Here is a 25,128-nt window from a genome sequence, read left to right as displayed (position 1 = left end):
TATTTATTAACTATATAACTAACATTAACATAAAAATAACAAATAAAACCCTCCAAATATAAAAGTCTAGCCATAAAATTAACCATAAAATTAGTCAAATGATAATTATACCCATGTTCGCGAACGTTCGTTAAAACTCGCGAACATGCTCGTGTTTGCTCGATTATTAATCGAACAAAAAAATTCGTTCGAACTCAGTTCGTTTAACGTTTAGAACGAGTCTTTCACGAACACGAACGTGTCGAAACGAACCGAGCTACCGAACAGTTCGGTTTGTTTAACAGCTCTAATAAAAAGCGCTACTTCCTATGTGATGGCCCCACCTCCGCTTAGGGCGTACCCTAAAGATTAGTGGACCATCTATCCAACTCTCACCGGAACTCACTCAAAATCTTCCAATCAATAACATTAACTCCAAAGTAAGTATTAAAACACCACAATTAAACATTACAAACCATCTAACATTCCGAATCATCCATACTTATATGTACAACTAAACGGATCAAAATACAAGTTGTTCAATCAATTCACTAAGTACAACTAGGATGGCAATTTACTTAAGACAAAGACTTCAACTCCCTATTCTCCGGTTCCGTGTTTCCAATCCCTATTAAGGAAAACAACTAAAGGGGTGAGTTTTTGCGTAGTGAGATTCTAAAAAAAATAGATAAACTTAAGCACAACATTTCGTACTTTCAATAATATAATAGGAATATCAAACCAATTAATAACAGGATAATTCATGAAACAATTCTTAACAAATAGCACAATCAATATCAAAGGATATGGTACTGATATGGACTCTAGAAATGGCTCCCATCCATTTCCAAACGTAACACATATTTCCGTTTAGTAATTCATTGCACAACTCCCTACAATCACTCCTCCACCAAACTCTTCGATATATCTTCCAAAACAGTAAACAATCCCCTTCAATCATTAATCATTTGGTCACTCCAATAGGCACCTCATTAAAGGGGTAATACTCAAGTATACCAATAAATAGTGCCCAAGGACTATCGACCTACTTGACCGAGCCCGTTGCTGGTTGGAATAGGCCGACCATTGATGGGGTTTGGGCCCAGTTCAACTGATGTGATAAAGTACACATTTGGCTTACATTCATGCACAATTCCAATAATAATTAGGCATTTATCATTTTCAAAATTCACTTAGGTAGAGTGCAATAAAGTATGCGCTCGCTTTCAGTAAAACAGTAGCAATTGTCAATTTTCACTCTAAACAATTCAAACATCAATAATCCAACAAGTATCAATCAACTAGGCACATAACATTTATCATTCATCAAGTATTCAATCACTACAAACAAATATAGAACACTCATTCAAATCAAGTGGATTACACCTCAGTCTCGAGGGTTGCTTTCGCACCCATTAGTAGTTCCTGAGACAAATTACAAGTACTATAGTTACGGTATAACCCTAGGAATAATTACTAAGTGCAGTTACTTCCATCCCCGAACCCGATTCTAAGTTGATTATACCAAGTTTAATCATTAAAAGATCCCCAAACTATATATGTAACGTTCACTTTAGTATAATTTTAGTTAAGCTCAAGCACAATAATATTGTATAAAATCTACCCAACAATTCAAGTTAAAACCAAAAATTAATTAAGGTTAAGGTTTATTCTTAAAGGTGGAATAATTATCCAGGTTCACTTCTTCCGTTTCCACTGTGCAAAGCCTTAACTTTTTTGTTTAAATCAATTGAAAGCTCTAATGCAACTCTATAGCCAGTGTGCTAGGGTTTGAAAATGCCAAATATACAACATACATGGCTAGATTAGGACAATAGATGATGCATAAAGTAAGTTTTAGCCAAGTTCAACAAAACTCTTGGCAAGAAAACTAAAAATTTCCAGGTTTAGTGTTTCCTCCAATAGTCAGTCTTTTCTAGCCTTTAACTCAACAAATACTACTTGCATGTCTAGATAAGAGAAGTAAATGGTACATGAAGTGAGTTCTTGACCAAAACCAACAAAATTTTTGGAGTTAATGTTGCAAACTCTCTGCTCTATTCCAGTGGCCCTCAAGTATCAATCATAGTTGGAAATTTCAGTAAGGTTTTCTCAACACCACCACTTATCTCACTTTGGATTCAAGCTAAGTACTACATGCATGTCAATATTAATGTATTATAAGGTGTATTAAACAACAATATGCAATTTTACAGCCAAAATTCATCGAGGAAAACTGGAAGTTCTTCCTCTCTCTCTCGGCCATCTCAACAAAATTTCCAGCAAGGTCCTTCAATATTTTCTGCCAAGTTCACCAACTTTTCACTAGTTTCAAAGATAAAACATACTATATATCATATAAGGCAAGAGATAAAATATATATCATGCATTTCTAGTAAAATTTCTTCCAAGATTTTGAATGAAAAGTTGTGAAACTCAAGCTCTCTTCCTCTCGGCCAACACAGAGAATTTTCCAGTAGGTTATCAGTTTTTAAGCAAAGTTTTCCTTCAGCTTTTACACTGATCCTTCTTTGTTTCAAGTTAAATACTACATGCATGACAAGGTAGAAGAGCTAGGGTGTGTGTGTCGTATACAAATTCAACTTAACAAATTTTGAGAGAAACAACCACAGCATTGCAGACGAACAACATGTAGTAAGTTCAGCAGAATATTCCCAGCTTTGAGGCATTTTTCCTTGGTTAAATTTCTCTTTTCTTGAGGGTAGTTCGAGTTAAGACATTATAGAACTAAGGGAGAAAGAAAATAAGGAAAATTTATCAGGTTTTACCTCTTGTTTCCTCACAATGAAAGCTGGAACATTGCAGACTGTTTCACCTTTCTTCTCCCTCGGTTTCTCAAAGACAAATGCTCCAATTTTCTCCGCTCAATGCGGCTGGTTTGGGCACCAAGAAGCTGCAATCGCTTCCTCACTCTCAATTCTCTCTCTTGTGTTGAATTGATTAGAGGAAAGTGGACTAACTCTCTCACTCACTCTCTCGGTTGCAGGCTAGAGTAAAAAAGAACTAAAAATGTGTTTGCTCTCTCGGTCAAAAGTTGCTTTGTATGTCAAGAGACAAATGAGCTGGTGCAGGCTTGGTTTAGTAGTTGGACAAGTGTCCAACTCATGCCATGTGTCAAATGCATGAACAAATAAAAATTTAGACCTTGCACTTTCATTCCATCTCACTATTACCCCACTAGTTTCTTGTTCAATTCGTATTAAATTTCCATGAATGTCAATCATGCTTGAATTTAAAATATTCTAATACACTTAAGTATAAGGCAATCAATTAAACGCTCCAAGTAGTCGATAATCCAACAAGATTGCATGATCACATTTTCTAATGGTAATGTGCGCAATTAGATATAAATTTTTGAGCTCTCACACCCTAAAACCATCCCTATTTTTGGGACAGAGGGAGTATATTGTTGCCATTTCAAAAGGGTTAAAGACCAAAATAATGTCTAAACCAAATAATTGATAAATATGCTATTAAACAAGTTGCGTGTGTGTTGGTTATATGTCAAAAAAAATGGTAGGCTTCTTTGGTATGTGATTATCTTGGGTTTTGAATAATTATTTTATATGGCAATTTATGCCAAGCAAATGTTCTCATTGATCAGAATAAAGACTGTGCAAATGGATGTGGTGGTTAGGGATTTTACATATTACTAAGAAAGCTAGTCGGCAGTTGTGACTGCCTTAGTCTACTATTCGTATACGTATAAAGACTATGTGTATTGTTGGGTTCATGAGTAAAGGATTATGTCCCACATTGATTCGAGAGATGGAGAAAGAGCACTTAATAAATAAGTAAGGGTCCGAGACCTAATAACTTAAGTTTTTTGGTCAGAATTGGGTTTTTGATTTACATATTGGGTTCTTTGGTAGGTTTTCTCGACGTGTTTCTCCTTAAAAAGTGGTATCAGATCTTGATTACGAAATTGGGCTGTTCACGGGTACTTGGATCCTAACAAATGGTATCAGAGTTTCAGATTGTGAGTTTGAACTACTCATGGACAAATGGATTCTTCTCGGAGTTGAACAGGTGAAAGTGGGTCTATGATTGGGAGAAGAGGTGACCTTAGGTGATAAGGTGGGCTTGCATTGAGTATTAAAGTGGGTTCGAAAAAAAGTTTGCAAACTTGGGTTCAATATAAGGGGTTACTCATGAATAGGGAGATTTGTTAAATTCATGAATAAAGGATTATGTGTCATATTAGTTCAAGAGATGGAGAAAGAGTACTTAGTATGTAAATAAGGGTCTGAGACCTAATAATGACTTACATATTGGATTCTTTAGTGGGCTCTCTGGATATATTTCTCTCTAAGAAGTCGTATCAGAGCTGGGTTGCGAAATTGGACTGTTCACAGACACTTGGATCCTAACATGTATTTATATATTTACATGCACACACTGTGTGTGTTTGTGTGTGTCATCCTACTTATATATTAGTAGTATAAGTTTTGAGAAGTTTAGAATAAAAAGCTGAGCTTGCCTTGCAAATGTTTAGTGCCGTGTGTTTGTACCGTATTTCTTCATATTATTTTCGATACCTAACTTTTCCTTTTGAGAGACTGATATATTTATCTATTTGAAATAAATTTATTTCCTACAAAATCATACCAAAAGTAGATTGATTCGACGATATGGCTGTGAGCAATATTAATTGTGAAGTCCCAAAACTCATAGGAAAGAACGGTTATAATTTTTGGAATATGCACATAGAAACCCGTCTTGAGGCATATAATTTATACATGTTTGTCGAACAAGAAGTCAATATAGATGCAAATGAAAATACCAAGAGGAAAACAAGCATGGCATTATCTCAAATTCACTAGGCGCTTGATGTCTCAATTTTTTAAAAAATTACAAATGCCAAAACAACAATGTAGGTATGGGATATTTTGCGAAATACATACACAGAATTCAACAGAGTCCAGAAAAATAATTTGATAATGTTAAAGAGGAAATATAAACTCATTACCATGGAAAAATTAGAGACAATTGAATCTTATTTTTTCTGATTAATAGATATCAAGATCAAAATTGAGTTCAATGGTCATGTTTTCATGATGTGATTGTCCAGAAAGTTCTCAATACTTTTCTGATGAACTTTGATCATGTTGTAATCATGCTTTAAGAGACAAAAAATTTATCAATGTTGATATTGAAGAATTGCAAGGTTTGTTAACTATTTCATGAACGGGAAATTAATGAGAACTTGGATGAACATGGAGAAAATGATATAGAAATAAAGGCATTACAAGATAAGACCAAAGAAAAAGTGACATTTCAAATCAATGAAATCAAAACCATAGAAGAAGGACACATAGTGATAGGAGTAATTTTAGAAGTTAGGGTAGAGATATTTTCATTAAAAGCAAAAAGTAATACGAATTCCGATACATAGTAGAAAAATAATAATTATCATAGGTATAATATTCAGTGCCATAAGTTTGGAAAGTTAGGCCATTATAGAAATGAATGTTGGTCTAATAAATTTGATGATTGGAGTGTGCATGCTAAAGTGATTGAAAATAATGGTGAAAAAGGTGAGACTATTTTGTTTTCCACCCCTAGAAGTAAGAAATTCAAAAAAGATATTTGGTTTTTAGGTTCTAACTGTAGCAATCATGTGTGATGATAAGGAAACATTTACTACCTTGGATGAATTCTCTCAAAATTATTGTTAAATTTGAAAATAATGAAAAAGTACTTGTTGGGTAAAGGAAAAATTAGTAAAATTCTAAACGATGAATCTTCTAATTTTATATCTAATATTTATTTTGTGCTAAACCTTCATCATAACTGATTGAGCTTTAGGTTGTATTTGAGAACAAATATGATTTACATTGTAACTATAAATTGATACTATTCATTATGATCAATTAGGACTTATAGCAAGATTTACATGCATCGTAGTTGTTTGTGGCATGTCACTCTTAATTGTAGTGATTTATCTTATTATAGTTCTATGGCTTTTGACTATAATTAGCTGTGGATAATGAGTTTTGGTCACTTGGTAGGAGTTCCAAATTTTCTTGCTAGAAAGAAAAAAGGTGGATGGGTGACCTCCTATTGCTTTTTCTAATAAGCAATACGGATCTAGTATTTTGGGAAAAAAATTAAGATTCTTTTCTCAAAAGGCAAAGCTAAGAGATCTAAATGACCCTTGGAGTTGGTTCATTCAGGTTTGTACTCAATTTGGGTTCCTTCCAATGGAGGTAACAAATATTATATTATTTTATTGATGATTTTATTAGAAAAACTTGGATATATTTTCTGAAAATTGAATCTGATGCATGTGATTTTTTTTCAAAAGTTTTAAATTGTATATCGAGAAACAAAGTGGACACATAATTAAAATCTTAAGAAATGATAGAAGCACTATATTTATTATCTGTAATAATATTTGGAGAAGAAAACATTAAACATCAATTAACAGCAAGATACACACATTAAGAAAATAGTGTGGCTGAAGAAACAATCATATTTTGATAGATATGGTGACGTCTATGATGCATACTAAAACTGAACCTAAAGGGTTTTATGCAGAAGTTGTTGCTTGTGTTGTTTATATTTCTATAGGGAAAAAGTATCCTCTAAGGTGCAATTTTGGAAAAAATATACAAGAAGCATGGACAAATAAGAAACCAATTGTTACTTATTTGAAATATTTAGTTGTCTTACCTATTCCCATGTTCTAGATCCTATCAAAACTAAATTAAATGATTTGTCGAGAAATGCATCTTCATTGGTTATGGCAATGAAACAAAGTTTATAAACAGTACAATCCAAACACATGGAAAGTAGTTATTAGTAGAGATGTTACTTTTTGATAAACAATGTGTTAAGAATAGGTCAAAGAAATTGTTAGATTCTAGACTAAACCAAGGTTTGCAAAATCAGGATCCTTTATAGGATCGATTTTAGTTTCACAAGATCGGATCGTAGGATTGTAAAATTCCACCCAAAACTCCCAAATTAACTAAATTAACTAATTTGAAGTTCATATATAGCTTTGCACAACCTAAAAGATATCAAATAAGTAAATTATTTATAAATATATAGAATTTTTACCTATAGTTTGACGAGAAATAAAGAAGAAGAATATAAACAGTTATTATTTATAATTACAAGTCTTAAAACCAAATGATTTACAATTTACACAACAATAATTTCAAATGTAAGATAATCATCAATCTCCACGAATAATAAAAAGTGATAACTTCCAAATCCAAGATCTCCAACATTAAAATTAACTAGTAAAATGTCATATGCTAAAATAGCACCTTTGTTTTTTTCCATTCATGTTCCTCGCATGATTTTCTAATTGTTTGCTTTCATTCTTTTAACAATTCAGCTATGTGGCTGGCTACAACTAGCAAAACTTTCAAGATATCATTCTCCTAAAATATCTCAAATTTTTTAAAGAAACTAGATTAATTATTTCCGTATCTCAATTATTTTTAGACCTTTTTTGACTTCTAGTAAAATCGAGACTTCTAGTAAAACCAAGACCAACATAGAAGAATAAACACCATTGACAGATTATTAGTAAAACTCAGATCAACATAGAAGAATAAACACCGTTGACACAACTTCATATGCAATTACAATAATATTAAGTAGTATAAGGACAACAAATATTAGAAACAAGCACTAGAATGAAATCCACAACTATATATATTTCAATGTCACAAAATAACCACAAAAAAAAAAAGAAACGGAACCTCAATGAAGTCCATAGCTATATATTTCAATGTCATAGAATAACCACAAAAAAAAAAGAAAGAAAAGCAACGGAACCCCAAAATGAAAAGAAAAGGTCCAGACGTCTTGCCTAATCAGAAATAAGAATACAACCCATCTTAGTGCTTGATAGTAAAAGCATTTAGTATGCATATATAGCTGATAGACATAATTAAACGAAACAATCAAATTAGGGTTACGGGCAGTGACGGAGCCAGGAATTTTTTTTTGGGGGGGCCAAAATTTTTTTCTAATAAAATTATCTTAATATATTATGTTCAAAATAATTTTCTTCTATTTAAATATATGACATCTAAAAATATCAAATATTAAATTTAATTATAAAGGTACGTCTATTCATAAATATGCGGTACAGTCATAACAAAAAAGATAACCTTTGATTAAATATCTTATAACATCACAAACCATCCAATTTGCACATTATGAGAAGATGCTCTCTAATATGTCACCTATGCAATATATAAATAACCATGTAATATAAATGTAACTATTTTCAATTGAAAAAAGATAAAAGTTATGTTAACATACTTTGAAATTTCAATATCTTTTCTTAGAAATAAATTGAGCTCTACGCTCTTTCATAGAACTAAATTCATCTATGATTGAATCACTGCTAAATTTTTCAGCAACTTCCTTTTCTATATACACAGTTAGACAATCATTCAAGAAATTATCTTCCATCTTGTTTTGGAGCTTTGTCTTGATTATTTTCATAATTGAAAATGCCCACTCTGTAATTGCAGTTGATACAGGAAGAGTAAGAACAAGTCTAATCAATCTATCAATAAGAGAATATATCACTGATTTTCTTTTCTTCACCAAGTCTTGACATAACTCATAATACCAGATAATTCTTGCAATTCATGATGATTTGGAATGTCAAGTTCAAAATGTTGAAGTTCTATTCTTAGACGTACTAGTTCTTGCTCCATAAAATCATTCAGATAGAACTTCTCTGCAAGTTTACAAATATCATCAATCTTGAACAGCATAAATCCATTTCTAGGATCTAAAGCAGTGCTCAAAACAAACAATTCCACGGTATGATCATTAAACCTGCTATGTAACTCTTGCAATTGATAATCAATTGTTGCAAGAAATATATCCATTTGATAATAATGCTCCACACTAATCTAATCATGATGACTTCGAGATTTACCACGTCTTGCAATATATTGAGCATTCATACATGGGATATCAATTTGATGTTGCTCAAAAAATAATTTAACTTTCACCAAGAAATCATCCCATCCCGAATCTCGAAAATTCTTTAGTAGCTTTGTTGTGCTTGAGACAAGATACTTTGCATTCAAAATATCTTGAGATTTACGTTGCAATGCTATACAAAAAAGATGAGTAATTTCCACAATGTCTTTCATAAGATGCAAAGTGAAAACAAACTTAAAAGATAACAACTGATTCAAAACAAAATTTGCATCTCCACGTTGAGAGTATGAACCTCCATCTACTGCAATGTTACTTAAAACCACCCAAGTAGCATTGAACATTTTCAGTAAACTAGAAATAGAATCCAAATGAGAACTCCAATGAGTATCTCTAGCTTGTTTTAAAGTGCCAATTTGATTAAGCCCCCTTCCAGTTTCAAGTTCACCATTAGCAATCTTAGTAGCAACTTCAATTGCTTGAGCCATCTTTAATTCATCATTATGTTTGCTAGATGTAGTAACAATGTTGATAATGAAAACTAAATTGGAGAAGAATTGGAGAACAGAAGCTACTTCTCTAGAAGCTGCAACTAAAGCAAATTGAAACCTATGAGCCAAACAATGAATGTAACAGGCATATGGACATTCATGGTAAATTAAAGTTTGCAAGCCATTCCATTCAAAGATGACTAATTCATATATATATATATATATATATATATATATATATAAACTCTCATAATGTAAACTAAAATTGTAAAAATTTAGGGGGGGGCCAATTTTATTTTACACACATATTTACATATTATGAATTAAAATTCTCAAAACTTAGGGGGGGCCATGGCCCCCCTCTGCCCCCCCTTGGCTCCGTCATTGGTTACGGGTACTCGCAGTTGTTTTCATTGGACAACTTCTTCTGCCAAAAATTCCTTGAGTTTGGACAAGGATACAAAGACAATTGAGAATTAGAGATGGGAGATTGGCAAAATTTTGTGACATTTTATTGGAATCTAGATGGAGGAGAAGTTTAGAATGGAGATGGGGAAGAACCAAAGAAACTTTCTCTCTCTTTGTCTTTTGTGACTTTATCTCTGTTTGTTTCATTCATTTGTTCTCGAAGCTTGTTTTTGTTGTAACTTTTGTTTTTGAGACAAAATTGTTGCAAAATTATAATTAAAGATCTAATTCTTTGATAAGTTACAAACCTGCTCCAAATGTTTCCATTTAGTTTCAAAATCTAGCCCCATATTTACAAAATTCTCAAAAATCCGTAGGATAGCAATAGGGTCGTAGGATCATACGATCCTACGTACAATCCTACGATCCCACAAACGATTCTAATGATTCTATGTATATTAAAGCAATTTTCGATTCTATGCACGATCTAGATTGATTTTGCTGATCCGAATCGTAGGATCGTACAATCTTACGATCCGGATCGCGATTTTGACAAAACATCTACAATTGTCTTCAAATATAGGAGGAAGTTTTACTAGACAATAAATGAAGCAACACACCAGTGATCCTTTATCTTCTAATATGTATTCTACTCCTATACAATCACCTAATCATGCGCAATGACAACCTTGATTACAAGTCTATTTGGAGGATTATGCCATTGGTAAGGATAATAATTTATCTAATGAGGATGCGCTAAATTTTGCCTTATATGTAGATTTTGATCAGGTAACTTTTGAAAACACTGTCATAGGTGATCATTGGATTCAACCAATGAATGAAAAAAGTCAAGCAATTGAGAAGAATAATATATAGGAGTTGACTACTCTTCCAATTTAACAGAAATCAATTAGAGTCAAATGGGTATGTATACAAGTCCAAATACAAGTCAACTAGAGAACTTGATCGCTTCAAGGCAAGGTAGTTGCTAAATGGCACAAATTAAATGCACATATTGATTATTTCAAAGTTTTTGTTGGTATGATTATCTTCCTTACTGCCAATAATTATTGGAAAATCTTCCAAATGGAGGTGAATTTTTCTTTGTTGAATGGCATTCTTGAAGAAGAAGTATATGTTGAGCAACTTGCTAGATATGTGTGGAAGGGCCAAAAAATAAAGTTTACAAATTGAGGAAAGCATTATATGATTTGAAACGAGCTCCTTGAGCTTAATATATGATTTTTGGGACGGATGGAGTATTTCAAATTCAATCCTAGAAGAGATGTAGTTATTGTGTGCTTATATCAAGTTATTTTTTGAATTTAGAGAGGCTATGATGAGTCATTTTAAAATAAATGACTTGGGATTAATGCCTTACTTTCTTGACATTGAAGTTTCTCAAATAGATGGTGGAGTATTTGTTTCACAAAAGAAATATGTTGGTGATATTCTAGAGAAATTCAAGATGAACACTGCCAAACCAACAATGTCTCCTGTAGAAGAAATTTAAGATATATCTAAAGTATGCAATCTGATGGTATCTTTTATTAACATATTGATGAATATAGATTTATTGAATTTACAAATGGTGATTGGATTGGATGGCGACATGATTCCAAGAAGTACCTCTAACTATGTATTCTATAGAAGAAATGGTGTCCTTTGTCAATAGTTGAGGCAGAATATATTACAGCAACGAGTAGCGGCATTCAAGTATCATGGTTAAGAAGAATGCTTGCTTTTATTTGACATGACAAAGATGATCCTACCATAACATTTTGCGATAGCAAATTCACAATTCAAGTTGACAAAAAATCCAATTTTTCATGGTTGAAACAAGTACATCAATGTCAACTATAACTTCATTTGTGAATTGATTCAAGAAGAAAAAATTATTATTGACTATTGTAAGACCGAAGACCAAGTTGCTGATAATTTTATCAAGTCATTTTGAGTTAAGAGTTAGTTGTGAAGCTGAAAATAATGTAGGCAATGTCCAAATTTAAAGAACAGGCATTAAGAATTAATTGATACAATAGGAAGACACCAAGTATTCGCGTCAAATTCTGCCAGGCTAGTTAAACAGCATATTAGACTAACCGGCTCTTTGCCCAGTGTGTTTGAACGATAACCCTTGATTTGGAACACTGAATGAATCCAACATGACAAAAGTGAAAAATCAACGCTCGATTTTTCCCATTAAAATTTGTACGCAAACTCTCATTTACTGAGGTATTATGTTGCGTACTACTGTTGGCTCATGGTTTATAATAATCATGACCCCGCAGCATAAAACCGAAGCTGAATGCTTGAAACCTCTTCTGGTTCGAGTTGTATTGGACCAGGCAATGCATATACACAATCATTCAGGAGTTCCATAGCAAACAAACAACAGCTTAATTGCCTTGCGATTAGGTCAATCCAAAACCTCTTTAGAAGTATCCATAATGTATCCAAATGGTTAAACATATAATCAGTTTCAGTATGTAACGCTTAACTGCACAACATAAATGTTGATATAGAACATGTAATACACCCACTACTTGAGTTTAAACTGATATTGGTAAATCAAAGTTTGATGAAATACATCCACCACTTGTTAAAAAAAAGGTGCTCGTATTGAGAAACACTAGCGGAATAAAATATAAACAAACGGTAAATTCCAGCAATTGAGTATCAAACTTTACACCACATTGTTCAAAGTGGTAGGGATAATAAATAACTGCTTTAGTATTTGATCACAATGTAACATAGAACATGAATTTATTCTAATATTCCCACCAATTTTAATGTGTCAAAATCAGTACAGATCTTAAACTTGTTGATTCTCCTCTCAATGTTTAGCAAAAACAAACATGAATTCAATACTGCGTACCTAATTTTATGCGATTTGGTAGCGATAACATTATGTATCTTCTCATGACCTGCAGATAAGGCATTCAAAGTTGTAAAGAAACTATACAAAAATGTCATGAGCAGAGGATATTTGTCAAACATCATTATCGCCTCCTGATCCATGCAAGTCGACCAGCCATCACCTTCATCTGGCAAAGACTCTATAAAATGTGTTGCGCCTTGGTGTCTAGTTTACTGTTCATTAAGCTATCAAATGACCTCTCTCAGTTCATAAATAGTTTGTTAAACAAAATGTTGAAATTGTTAATTGTAAAGTTCATGTTATGCTAAACATGACGTGTCCTAATCTCCTAGTCCTGTATGATTGTAATTATTGCTCATGTGCCAAACAGGAAGCTGTTCCAAAAAGCTATCCTCCACGTCCAATAATCAATCAAATAAAAATCCCCATATTTTGCTAAACTTAAAGCATTGTAGAAATACATCCTTCAAAAGGTATCCAGATGTCCCCAAGGGCTATACCACACACATATATCAAACAGCTCAAATGAAGATTGTAGGAGCTCAATGGATGCAGCCCAGCCACTAACAACCACTTAAATACTTCCTGGTAAACTAAGAATGATACCACTTGTAGCTGAGACTCAATAACCACTACAATCTAATGATTACATCGTATCCCAGTAGCTTAATTACTCCAAAGATTAAATTTTCCAACCTTAAAATAGCAAAAGTATCCATAATTACTAGGACCACTAATTTCATCCTGAAGCTAAAAGATGTTTCTCATCTGTTAAAGCACCTCTAACCAAAATATGAAAAGGATACCATCTTGGACTGGTTTAGAAAGGATGTAAAGTTGCCACCAGAAGCTGGACTGTTTTTTTATTTGCCAATTATGTTGAACCTAACCAGTGATATTATCCCGACAACAATAACAACATTAAACTTATCAGATATCAAAAAACTTGATAAAGAGACACGCCAAGCAACTTAAAAGCACTACCCTAATGTATGCCACTTCTTTCCAAAGCAAACCCCAACAGGAAGAAAAAACTCAAACCCCTCCCACAATCAACCACAAAACCTCCACTAAAAGGGCAAACACTCCTTCAAAGCGAAGTATAAATGGGGATAGACTAACCACTTGAAGAGTTCCAAGTGTGGACCTCCTCATTTCACCAAAGTTTGTGAATCACTTAGAATAGAATTTCCAGAACAAGATTATTGTCCCAAAGGATGCTAAGGTTTTCGTCCATAGGATCTCTCTATTATATTTTCCATTGTCCATCTTTCTTGTTGATTACTTATTGGCTATTATTCACCACTGAATTTAACTTCCATTCACAAACTAAAATCAAACAACATTATGACCAGACCTAGTGTGCCACTCATGTGTAAACTCACATACTTTCAAAGAAGTCGTTCAAGATGACAGAAAATTCAACTATCCGTGTTGAACTTATAAAATTCAAGTATGACTATAACCATTATTGCTGAAGAACACCTAACAAGGTACTGCTCTTTAAAATATTCTCCCATGCAAACAGGGTTTTGACTTACATTTTTTTTATACACAAGCTTCAGGTATTTACTCCAGTGACATATTTATGCTTTAATTTTTTAGTAAAGAAAATCTATTTAAGTCAATGGTGTCAGAAAGAAACAAACTTAGTAACATAATTTCCAATAACTAATAGAGGTCAATTTAATTGTATAAAATTTTGAAAGAAATAAAAGGAAATAAGTAACTACCATCATCCACTTCTGTCAATATAAACAAGAAAAATACATAGGTTGAGATACATATGTTATTCCTAATCCTGAAAGTGATAACAACAGAAGCAATTTCTCCATTTTTTGTGGTGGAGGAAATTTAAAAACATTCACAAAGCTTATCACCAAAGATGTAAAGCATAAAAATATACAATTAGCAGTCTTAGTACAGACAACTAAACTGCCACATGCAGTGACTTCAAATCATGTATCCGGGTGTCGTTCATTTCCCACTCTCATCACCTGGGTGGATGAGAATGAGGAACTGGTTTAGGGAGTGAAAATACCAATTCATGCAAAGCAGTCTTAAAGACATACAACAAGAAACGTTAACAATCCAATACTATCGTTTTCTATCCTCACCCTACCAAGTTTGATAAATCTAATTCTGCGAAGTTATCTTGTGAAAACAAGAAGCTCAATCCAGATTAAGAGATCACTAGTAGTTTTATCCAGTTAAAAAGAACACAAAGTCAGTATTGAAATTTAACACTCATCATATAAATTTGAATTGATTTCTGTTTTTCTTTATCCAGTAACAGTATTTTCTGAATTTTGTAATTTTACAATGTAAAACATCTTTAATTATGCGGATTAACTATTTCCCCAAATTCTTCAGGAGTCACCTATTTCTAAAAACTCATAATTGTCTTTTTCTACTTAACAAAAAATCTCGATGGCTCATACATGTTACATAATGGTTCAAATACTCCCTGAATGCTATTATTAATTGACAAGATTCTAACAATCTCTCAATCCACGGTATGAGGTAAAGTCAATGCCACTCACATATCTTAGTCCCAGAAGCAAATTGTTGCATGCTTCCCCAAAATTCAAGAACGTTTTACTTAGCATAGAGCACAATATTAATTGAACAATTAGGTATGCAACTTCCAGCTGTAGTAAAGAGATGTAAACGCCAAGAAAAAATCACTAAAGTATCCCCAAAAAAAGAGTTTAACAATATACACAACCTTTAAACCTTTAAGCATATAACTGTACAATGCAGACAAGGCGAAAACCTTTAAAACTACCTTCTCCCAGAAATCAGCTTAACTAACCAAGTCATCAAAGGGCTATGGAGAAGAAAAACTGACCAAAACATGGAAAAATATCCCTGTTGTATGAAAAAAAATTGTATCCATGCTCAAAGAGAATTGAATAATGAGCATCTAAAATGAAGGAAAGTTTTGCTTAAAATGATATAAAAGGGACAGGAAATGTTAAAGAAACAACTAATGAGTGCAAGGAGCACTCATTCATTGTTACCGAATCTCTTAGCAATGATAGGCCGAACATCATCAGTGTCAACCAGTGTTTCAAGGAATGGAAGTAGTGACATTAGTGCGGAGTCTGAGGGGTCATCAAACCAACTCTTGATGGGAATTCCATTATTGACTTGCAAGCGGAATACCTGCAAAACATCAAAGGATAAGCATTATAAATAATCAAGTAACTGTTGAGATCCCATAAGTTTGTTTATGACTGTTATTCAAACAAGCAGACTCAATTCGGTACTTGCCCCTCAAAAACTGTAACATAACTGAATTACGCAACCATTTGGCATTTAAATACATGCACAATATAGACTTAACAAGGTAAAAAAATGACATATTTTAGTAATCTACAGATTTAAAATCATAAGAATTCCCCAAAACATACTAGTGACCACACGAATTGACACAACAATGGAACACTAATTACCTGAGGAGAATTATCAATTATGACAACTTTTGCTAGATCAACACCTAAAACAGTTAAGTCTTTAGTATAACTTCCATCATAGAAGATGCAGGATTCGCGGTAAGCTCGTCTAGAGATAAGCTTGCCATCTGGATCCAATATATCCAAAAGCTGCTTCGCATAGATGCTCTGACTAGCTGTGAAAACTACAATTTCAAACATCTCAGAAACTCTCTCCAGGAATGTCCGCAGGTGAGGCCTCTGTTTCACATACACTGTATGCTCTTTCATATTGAAAAACACTGGAAAGGTGAAATCAGCATCATCACTGTGTTCCAATGTTGAATGCACTAGGGTTTCTGTCCACAAAAAACTGATGTCACCCAACTGTAAGGGCAAAGATCTGAGTACATAAACCAAAAGAACTGGACTGAAACTAAAAGTAAGACTCATTGATCAAGGTTAGTTTTTCATTCCTGCATTTTTTTTCTAAGCTCAGCAGGCTCAAGAAATTCTCTTACCATCCAAGTCAAGAACAAGAGTAACAGATTTTGTTTTCTTGCTATCCTTAGGCAGTATTGTTGGCCGCAAATCTGAAGCCAAATCTGGCAAGTCAGGTATATTCCTTATAAACATGTGTGGATCAAATGAATCTGGTTGATCCACATCTGAGTAAATATTAATATCAGATTCCTGGTTGCACGATCTCAATTGATGGATAGCAAGATACAAGCTCGAATCAGAAGAATCTATTGTAGCATCTTCACATGTTCTGATATCATGAATATAGCCACTTTCCATAGCATTCTTAAGATAAGGCATTACCATGGTTTCCTCAGTCAAATCAAAAGAATTAAGTGGTTCTTCACATTTGTAATCAGGCAAGAACTTAGTGTCTGTACTATCATTAAAGACTGAGTTGCCATCAACTGGTAGCCCAGAAAAAATCATGTCAGATATAAAGAAATCTGATATGCTGCAGGTCTGGTATTCACATGAACCTTTACTGCTATCATCACTATCTTCTGTCTCCAACTGTGGCACATACAGGTTGTTGCTCCCTGGAAGGATTGGTAGCAAGGTTAAGATTTTTTTTTTTTAATAAATAAGATAATATTATAATTAGATAAAACCAATAAACAGAGATTATCTTTTATGTCTATAGGCTTCTGCATAACAGATTCTATTCCAAAAGTTATAAGGATTTAATTTGATGACTCGAGGAAAAACATACACATATCAAACAGATGAGAATTTCAACTCCCGTGAGAGTTGCAGCATAAGCAATTTAACCAGAATATCAAATGCTGATACTTTGTCTCCGTGTGATAGTAAAATCAGGTGGCCCAGCAGATGATAAACAATTTCTAGTTCAATTCCACACTTTCAGCGCAAAACAAAGTAAAAGAAGCATTGCATTTAAGTGAAATTCTCTAACACTAGCAGCTACTACATCATATCTCTCATTTTTTCTTGCGTTACCTCTTCATATGGAAGGAAAAAGTGTTATATAGGGAAACACAATCTCAAAACCTTATGTCTCCTCACATTCAATTCACATCAATTATGAAATATTCATGATAGTACTCTTCAGAGGAAAGAACAAATGAGACCAAGTATTGCATCTCACCTCCATAATAGTCAGTATATGATTTACTATGAATGTCAATAGACTCTAAAATGGGAGAGAAAATCGTCTCTGAGCTTGTACAGGTTCCTGGTGCAGACTCCTGCAGTTTAAAAAAGCATTACAATTAGTTATGCTGTTACATGCTAAATAACAAACCTACTCTGGTAAACATTGTATGAAAGTGAAAGTGAATCAGAAACTGCTATCATATTCAGTATGATTAGCTTTGTACGTGCAAATAAAACAGGCATCTCAAATGATTCGATCCATAATCACAACGGGAAAGATATATCCTAGGGAATAACACAAAATACTATAACTCAAGCTGACATTCTTCACTAAAACACAAATACAACTATGGAGTATGTGATCAATGAAAAGAAAAATATTCTGCAAAAGAATGAAAACGGTAAATATTTCAAAAAATCACAAAATCTTTACACTAACTGAGAGAAAATCTAGCAATACTACAAGAATGCAGCAACTAGGAAATAGCACATCAATTCTCCCCATTGAAACTTCCTACAGCTAGTGACTCTGCAGGATGTCCTACTAGAAGCCTAGAACTTGGGCACACGCACACACACAAGACATCTGATCTATCGCAACTGCAGTATCTAAAAAATATCACATTGCAAAAATCTATATTTGAACTTTTAAAATAGTCCAAATTGAAGTAACCATTTGTAACATAATAAGCTTCTCAAGTTATAATAGCTTGCAACTTTGAGTTAACTATTCAGATCTTCCACAATTGCTCTATGTTTACGTGCTTGGTATTGGAAGATTCAAAGATACCTCGATACATATAATCATAGTTTACCAAAAATTTCAAATTCCGGAGAAATTACATAAGTTATGATTACAACCTGGCGATTAGATACTTCTGATGTCGGAAAAATAGGTGAGGTCCTCGCCTACTAGCTCTAGCAGAAGAATGGGACGATCCTTGGACTGTTTTCAGGCTTTGTACAGTACCCATGAACAATAACATTGGAGAAAAAGGGAAGAAGAACAGGGATTTAGGGGGGAAGAAGACAAGCCAAGTACTCCCTCAGACCCAAATTTTTTATGCATTTCAAGAGTTTTTTTTTTAAAAAAACAGCGTATAAGTAGCTGAAAAAGTTGAGCCAGGTTCTGTCTTTATCCTTCATAACATCATTGTGATAAATGTGTGGGGCCAAATGAGAATTGTTGTCTATATCAACCTTATCAAGTTTTATATGTGCTGCACATACTTCCTCATTACTGAGGTTGTGTAGTTCACACGCTTAAATTTGGTTCACAACCAAAACAACTAGAAAAATAAGTGGTGCCTAGGACATCTTGGTTGTCAGTTGAAATCCCACCAAAATCTATCGCACCTTGATGGTCTTGTTTTGTTGACTGCGTTGTTCATGAGTTAATTTCTCAGCACAAATTAGACCTAAATTGATGGCTGAGTCATACTAATTCCCAATGAGTAGGTGAAGGACAGGAAGTGAAAGTAGTTGTGTAGCTATTTGCCATATTTAGAAAGTGACATAAATTTTGAGACAGTCCAAAAAGGAAAGCATGACGCCCATCAATGGGACGGAGGGAGCACAAAACAAAAAACTCAATTCCTATTCATCAATCTCACCCTACCTAGGATCACATAGGAATATTAAAATTTATAAACTTCAAACTTTCCTAAACTTAGTATTTCCATCTTCTAATATGGAAATTAACAAGTTGCAAAGCCTTTTAGGAACTTTTCTGTGACAATGACTTACCTAATCTAATAAATAACTAAAAAAAACTCAGCAACACACGTGTTGGAAAATTCCTGCAACAAGTAAAAGACCAAAACACCCTTGAGACCCAATCTTTCAAAAACTACTAAACTCAGAAAATAAAACTATAATCAACATAAACAAAGACTCTCGATTAACATATTATTGCTCCTAATTACGCTCCTTATCTACATGGGATGCCTAGTTAAAGCTTGAGGAAAATCACACAAATCTCTAGCTCTGTATTTCCCTGAGCTCTTGGTTGACTGCAAAAACTTCCCAATTAGTGAACTAACAAGAATGGGAACAAAGTTTAAGACAAATAAACTCAAGAAATACAAGTAAATGACAAAATCTGAATGCAGAACAAGGAAAAAGAGAGAGAGAGCTCTTTTTCTAATGATGTAAACTTGAAATTCGTTATCAGACAATGCACCATATTTTACATTAATTTAGATGACAAACCACTTGGTATCATGCCTTGAAGAAGGCTACTATAAAGCTAAGTTAGGACAAAGAAGTGTGATTTGTACAGAGCTAACTTAGGACAAAGACGTGCAGTGAGTTTAGAGCTAAGTTAAGACAAAGATGTCCAACAATTATTTTACATGACTTAAGGAATTCTTGTCTCATATACAAAAGCATCAAGTACATTGCTTTGAAAAAGGATAATGACCAAGACCACAAAACGAACTGGATAATAAGCTGCAAACTGCCACAAACAAAAAAACAATAAACAAACAGCTAAATTGGGGGGGAAAAAGATTTTTTTTACCATTCTACTGACATCTGTAGAATCAATGAAAGGCATATACTGCTTTTGAAGGAGTTCTCCATTGAATGATTCCCCATGGTCAGCATCGCTTGCTTCGCTATCATGAGAACGTTTTTCGTCACACGAACAAACTACAAGGACAATGAAAGAAATCATATCCTGAGGACACTTTAACCTTTACACAAGACAAAGAAAAAGGGGCTACTTGAAATTGAAGTAGTTAATACACCATATCAATGAGACAACCAGGCCTGTAGCACTATAGCAGTTTATAGATATTAATAATCAAGAAACAGAGGTTTCAAGCAGTGAATCTCCAGAACCTCATAATAAAATTGTATTTCAAAAAAAACCTCAAAAAACTTCAATAATAAAAAATTATGGATGCAAATGTCTGATTAACTTGCACCCAGCCTCTAAATCTGAATTTATACTATGCTCACTCTTACACAAACTAAAACTTCAAATTTAAATTCACAGAATAATTACCTCAATCTTTCCCTTGGAATGATGCATCTTGTTGCACAGTATATGTATAGTCTCATCCAGTTACAGCAGAAAAAATAAATAAAAAGTACCACAACAAAAGAATCCTATTATCGCAAACAATAACTAAACTAGTTACATCCTTTGTCATAGACTCTAAAGCCTTCTAACCAACAAATACTTAAAGTTCTTCTCAAAAGAACAATATGTTTAATCATAATTGACTTGATCCTTATAGACCCCCAAAAGACAGTTCTTCTAGAAGATTGAGATCCTTTATTGTTTACTTACCATCGTGAGTATGTTGAATAATAGTCTGAAGTTCGTCAGCATTCTGAGCAATTTTGGAAACAGAGAGAGAATTCTTGGATATCATGGTTGATTTTGGGCATATGCGGAGACCTTTTTTTTCTTTCAAACAGCCCACAGTTGACTTGGTTTTCATTTTGAGTGATGGCATTTGATCTATACTTCTGATATGCACCAAAATCTGGATTTAAGAACATTCGCGGGAAAATAAACTCCTCAAAACAGTAAGGAACAACCACTGTCACTGAAATGCTGAGGATGAGAAGTCCATCCAGGAAGGCCAAAACAACTCCAGGAGCTATAACACATTTTAAAAAAAATAGAACTCAATCAGTCCAGACACACGATAAAAAAATATTTTGCACTAGCTCCCATATTCAAGTGCACAAGATCACACATAAAGAACAAAAATATAATGACATAAAAAAGAAACCAATACAAGAACAAAGTTGTTATTTCTCCTAACTAATTACAGTGGATGCCAAGACAGGCTCTATCCTGCCTTCTTTCTGGGGCAACTAATAATACCAAACCAAATATATGCTTGCTGATTGAGGATAGATACTTTAAAATTATTCAGGTATTCATGTTAAAAGCAAGCATGAACAATGGGAGACTTATAATCCGTTTTCTTTTCACCTAATTCAACACATCAATGGTTGTTAAAAACAGAAAATTTTCTCATCTGCAAAATTTATCTAGAGGCTGTATCTAAGGCCTATATCTAACTCCATAGAATTCAATCTGCACTTGGGCTCACCAAAAACCTTTTGTAGGGTTTGAACTCAGTTCAATACTACTCAAACTCGGGTCAAAACCTTATTTCCAATTATCCAACTATCAAATTCATAACAGAGATTCATCAACCCAATTACCAAAAAATTGAAAAAAAATAAAAAATTACTCCTATACCCAAAATACTAAAAAGCAAAATCCTGTTCACTATTTCAAAACGGGAGTATCTGAACCAAGTTCGCGGATAACTTTGACTAGGTTTTGATCTCAACTGGAGTATTACAAGAAGCTCAACCTAGGTCAAAACCTTACAAACCCAATTATCCAACAATCAAATTCAAACAAAAAGACATTCAATTGAATTACTTAAAACAACAGATATTTATCAGTCAGAAGCAACTAAAAGCACATAACAAACCACAAAAGCAGAGAAAAGTCAACTAACTAAAACATAAAATTACACACATCTAACAACAAACCGGAGCTACTCAATCTCTAATATTCAACTACAACAAAATAAGTTACGACTTAGATTGGAAACAGCGAAGAAAAACCCTAACCATGGGGGAAGATTCAATCAGTGGATCCTAGTCGAGCTCTGGAGAAGAAAAGAAAAAGAAACAGCTAGTTTTAGTAGATGCTGCTAAAGGTCGTTTGACAGGAGAAGACAAAGATGCAGGAGTAGCAATGGTTCGCCGGAGAAAGAGCGATGACGGCGACGATACAGGACTCGGTCGGGTCGTCAGGGTGTGAGAAGGGAGGAGGAGTTGACTCGTCGGGGAAAGAGAGAGAGAAGAAAAGGAGGGACAGAGAAGGAAGGCGCCGTAGACTTGGCTTCCAGCACACAATTAGTGATAAGTGCAGTATTATTTATTTATGTTATACAACGACTAATAATTTCTAAGGAGTATTAACGAGGAATTTTGGAAGTTACTAAATTATGATGGAAAAATTGGTGAAAAGGTTCCGAGTAGTAGACAAATTCATTTATTTATCCCTGATTTGGTAAGACAGGGATCCCAATGAACGTATACTCATTCACTTTTCTTTTAGATTGATCGTTTTTACACTGAGAGCATTGAATAAATGATAATTATATAAAATTTAAATTTAAAATTTATTTTTTTACATGTGTCGTGGATACAACGATGATATTTGTCAACACTATGGAAAAAAAACTCATATAAATTTGACTTAAATGTCTTGAATTAATTTATGGAATATAACATCCTTTATTACTTTTTTTAATTTGTCTTTGGTATGTTATATGTGTAAAAATGTAGAATTTTCACATTTTTTGCTTTAAAAATGATTAAGGGTGTTTTTTATAATACTGAAGTCTGAAATCTGAAGTATAAATCCATTAGGTTATTGAATTGTTAAATATTAAATTTAATACATTTGAGTGCATATCACATTCAGTAATAAGTAAATAGTTTATTACTTAATTTTGAGAACAAACTTTCTTTAGAAAATTCAGTGCCGTTTGATTAATTTAGATGTTCATTTTTTTTATGAAACGGTCTGAATATATTAAAATTTGAATCTATTAAATTTAAGTGCTGAATTGAATTATCAAATAGGGCCTAAGAGTATGTGTCGAAGCAGTTAAATCGTAATATCTGATAAATTCAACCACATAGAGTTTTGGATTAATTACATTTATCTCCCTTTAAATTTATCCATATTACCAATTAAATCTTAAATTTTGACCAAATAATGGTCTAACCCTTTGAATGCACAAAAGTTTATCAAAAAATACCCTTGACATCTTCTACCATTAGAAATGTTGCTAATGTAAGCAAAAAAAAAAAAAAAAATGGTGTGAGACTCCAAAAAATGCCCTTATAAACCATGTATGTCATTAGGGATGGCAACGGGCGCACCCGCCCCGTAGGGGTCTATTGGGGCGGCGGGGAATTTTTTCCCCCCGTTTGAGGGATACCCCCGCCCCACCCCCGCCCTGCCACCTGTTTGGAAAAAAAAAAGGTATATATATGTGCATAATTATATATATCATGATATTATCAACTATACTACTAATTATACATGTTTATTAATAAAAATTATTAATTATTTATACTAAATTTATTAATACATTTATATTAAATTCCTAACTACACTTAATACAATAATACTTTTTTCTAAAAAAATAAAATAATAATTTAGTGATTGTATTTGTATCAAAAATAAAAACTTGATTATTTTAGTTATATTTGTTTTATCATATTATATTGTATTCAAATAACTTTTGTTTAATTATTTTTATGAGTTTCATTTGTGAAGTTACAATGAATAATAATTTGGTGATATGTTAATATTTTAGTACTTGATTATTTGCTCAAATTTAATGAAATTATATAATTTTTTTTTTAACCCCGCCCCACCCCCCACCCCCGCCCCATTGCCACCCCTATATATCACAAAAATAATTTTCTTTATTCCCAAAATATGAATAACAGCTTCATACTTCAAAAAAAAAAGGAAAAGGAAAGAGTAAACCAGAAAGTAAAATCTTCTAATGCAAGTGACCTAAAAAAAATCTAATGCAATTGATGTTTCTCCCCGATTTAATTACACATTGATTTGGCTCATTGTATATGTTTTAATCAATAACTTAAAACCAAAAACCAAGAACTAATAATTTGTCTACTTAAACATTTTCACATGGAATCAAACTCAAAATCACTAAATATTCCTTTCAAATCAGACTTATTCAAGCAAATGAATCGACTGCCAATTTCTTCTTCAACGGCAATTTGATTTCAACTTTAACATAAGCCTTTTCCTTTTACCCGTAGAAATTTCTTCTCTTTTCTTTCATTATTCCGGTTGCTGTCCCTTTGATGATTCTATGACTAAAACTTCACGAATTTATGAACCTAAAATTTGACGAGCTGGGTCTCGAGGTTTTGGGGCTTGCTTGTGTTCCATGCCTGGTGAGAATTATTTTGCTGTAAACATTTTGGGTTTTGGTGGAAAAAAGGAAGGAATAGCCACTGGTTTAGGCTCCTTTGGTGGCTCTACAGCCATTTTTAGCCAATTTTAAGGTTGGAATCATATGATTTGCACTAAAAAAATGACTCTCAGATGCAATTTTTGCTAGAATTTATTATTGGACAGAGGTGGTCGATGACGGCAGTTGACAGCGGCAGGTGTGGCAGCAGTGAGATTACTCGGAAATGGAGCAGGGACGGTCATCTGTCCTTGAGCAGTTAATGGCCATGATTTGGCCAAAAAATTTTGTGCGGTCCAGATAACAAGTTATGCATCGATTTTCACACCGTGTGTGACTAAAGT

General features: G+C 33.4%; 2 protein-coding genes and 1 long non-coding RNA gene across 4 annotated transcripts; all 3 read right to left on the bottom strand.

Annotated features, from left to right (window-relative positions):
* Positions 1-381: 381 nt before the first annotated feature.
* Positions 382-3,028, bottom strand: LOC140014497 (uncharacterized). Its single transcript, XR_011821259.1, has 2 exons — positions 2,769-3,028; positions 382-607 (listed from the first exon to the last, which is right to left on the bottom strand). It is a non-coding gene; the product is annotated as an uncharacterized lncRNA (long non-coding RNA).
* Positions 3,029-8,573: 5,545 nt separating this feature from the next.
* On the bottom strand, positions 8,574-9,410 carry LOC140014867 (uncharacterized). The gene is made up of 2 exons (XM_072066493.1): positions 8,994-9,410; positions 8,574-8,891 (listed from the first exon to the last, which is right to left on the bottom strand). Exons 1-2 carry the CDS (start codon positions 9,408-9,410, stop codon positions 8,574-8,576), a joined length of 735 nt encoding a protein of 244 aa, XP_071922594.1.
* Positions 9,411-12,517: 3,107 nt separating this feature from the next.
* On the bottom strand, positions 12,518-22,692 carry LOC113710112 (uncharacterized). 2 transcript variants are annotated; one of them, XM_072065468.1, is made up of 8 exons: positions 22,389-22,692; positions 21,076-21,391; positions 20,299-20,429; positions 17,770-17,869; positions 16,661-17,200; positions 16,161-16,498; positions 15,726-15,870; positions 12,518-14,699 (listed from the first exon to the last, which is right to left on the bottom strand). In XM_072065468.1, the coding sequence occupies exons 2-8, from the start codon at positions 21,242-21,244 to the stop codon at positions 14,680-14,682; spliced, it is 1,443 nt and encodes a 480-aa protein (XP_071921569.1). In that variant the 5' UTR covers positions 21,245-21,391; positions 22,389-22,692; the 3' UTR covers positions 12,518-14,679. The 2 variants fall into 2 exon arrangements, with proteins under 2 accessions (XP_071921569.1, XP_071921568.1); XM_072065467.1 differs by having other exon boundaries at positions 12,518-12,748.
* Positions 22,693-25,128: the final 2,436 nt, after the last annotated feature.

This window comes from Coffea arabica, chromosome 9e (assembly GCF_036785885.1).
Source record: "Coffea arabica cultivar ET-39 chromosome 9e, Coffea Arabica ET-39 HiFi, whole genome shotgun sequence".
In the NCBI taxonomy this organism is placed as follows: Eukaryota; Viridiplantae; Streptophyta; class Magnoliopsida; order Gentianales; family Rubiaceae; genus Coffea; species Coffea arabica.
Note: the sequence above shows the minus strand (reverse complement) of the source record. Positions and strands in the feature narration are given on the sequence as shown.

Excerpts from the sequence above, each read along its gene's own strand:
- LOC140014867 (XM_072066493.1), bottom strand. The coding sequence starts at position 9,410 with ATGGCTCAAGCAATTGAAGTTGCTACTAAGATTGCTAATGGTGAACTT. Across the intron at positions 8,892-8,993 it reads CGGGATGGGATGATTTCTTG|ATTAGTGTGGAGCATTATTA; the intron begins GTGAAAGTTAAA and ends CATCATGATTAG.
- LOC113710112 (XM_072065467.1), bottom strand. The coding sequence starts at position 21,244 with ATGCCATCACTCAAAATGAAAACCAAGTCAACTGTGGGCTGTTTGAAA. Across the intron at positions 17,201-17,769 it reads ATATACTGACTATTATGGAG|GGAGCAACAACCTGTATGTG; the intron begins GTGAGATGCAAT and ends CAATCCTTCCAG. Across the intron at positions 15,871-16,160 it reads TAATTGATAATTCTCCTCAG|GTATTCCGCTTGCAAGTCAA; the intron begins GTAATTAGTGTT and ends GATGTTTTGCAG.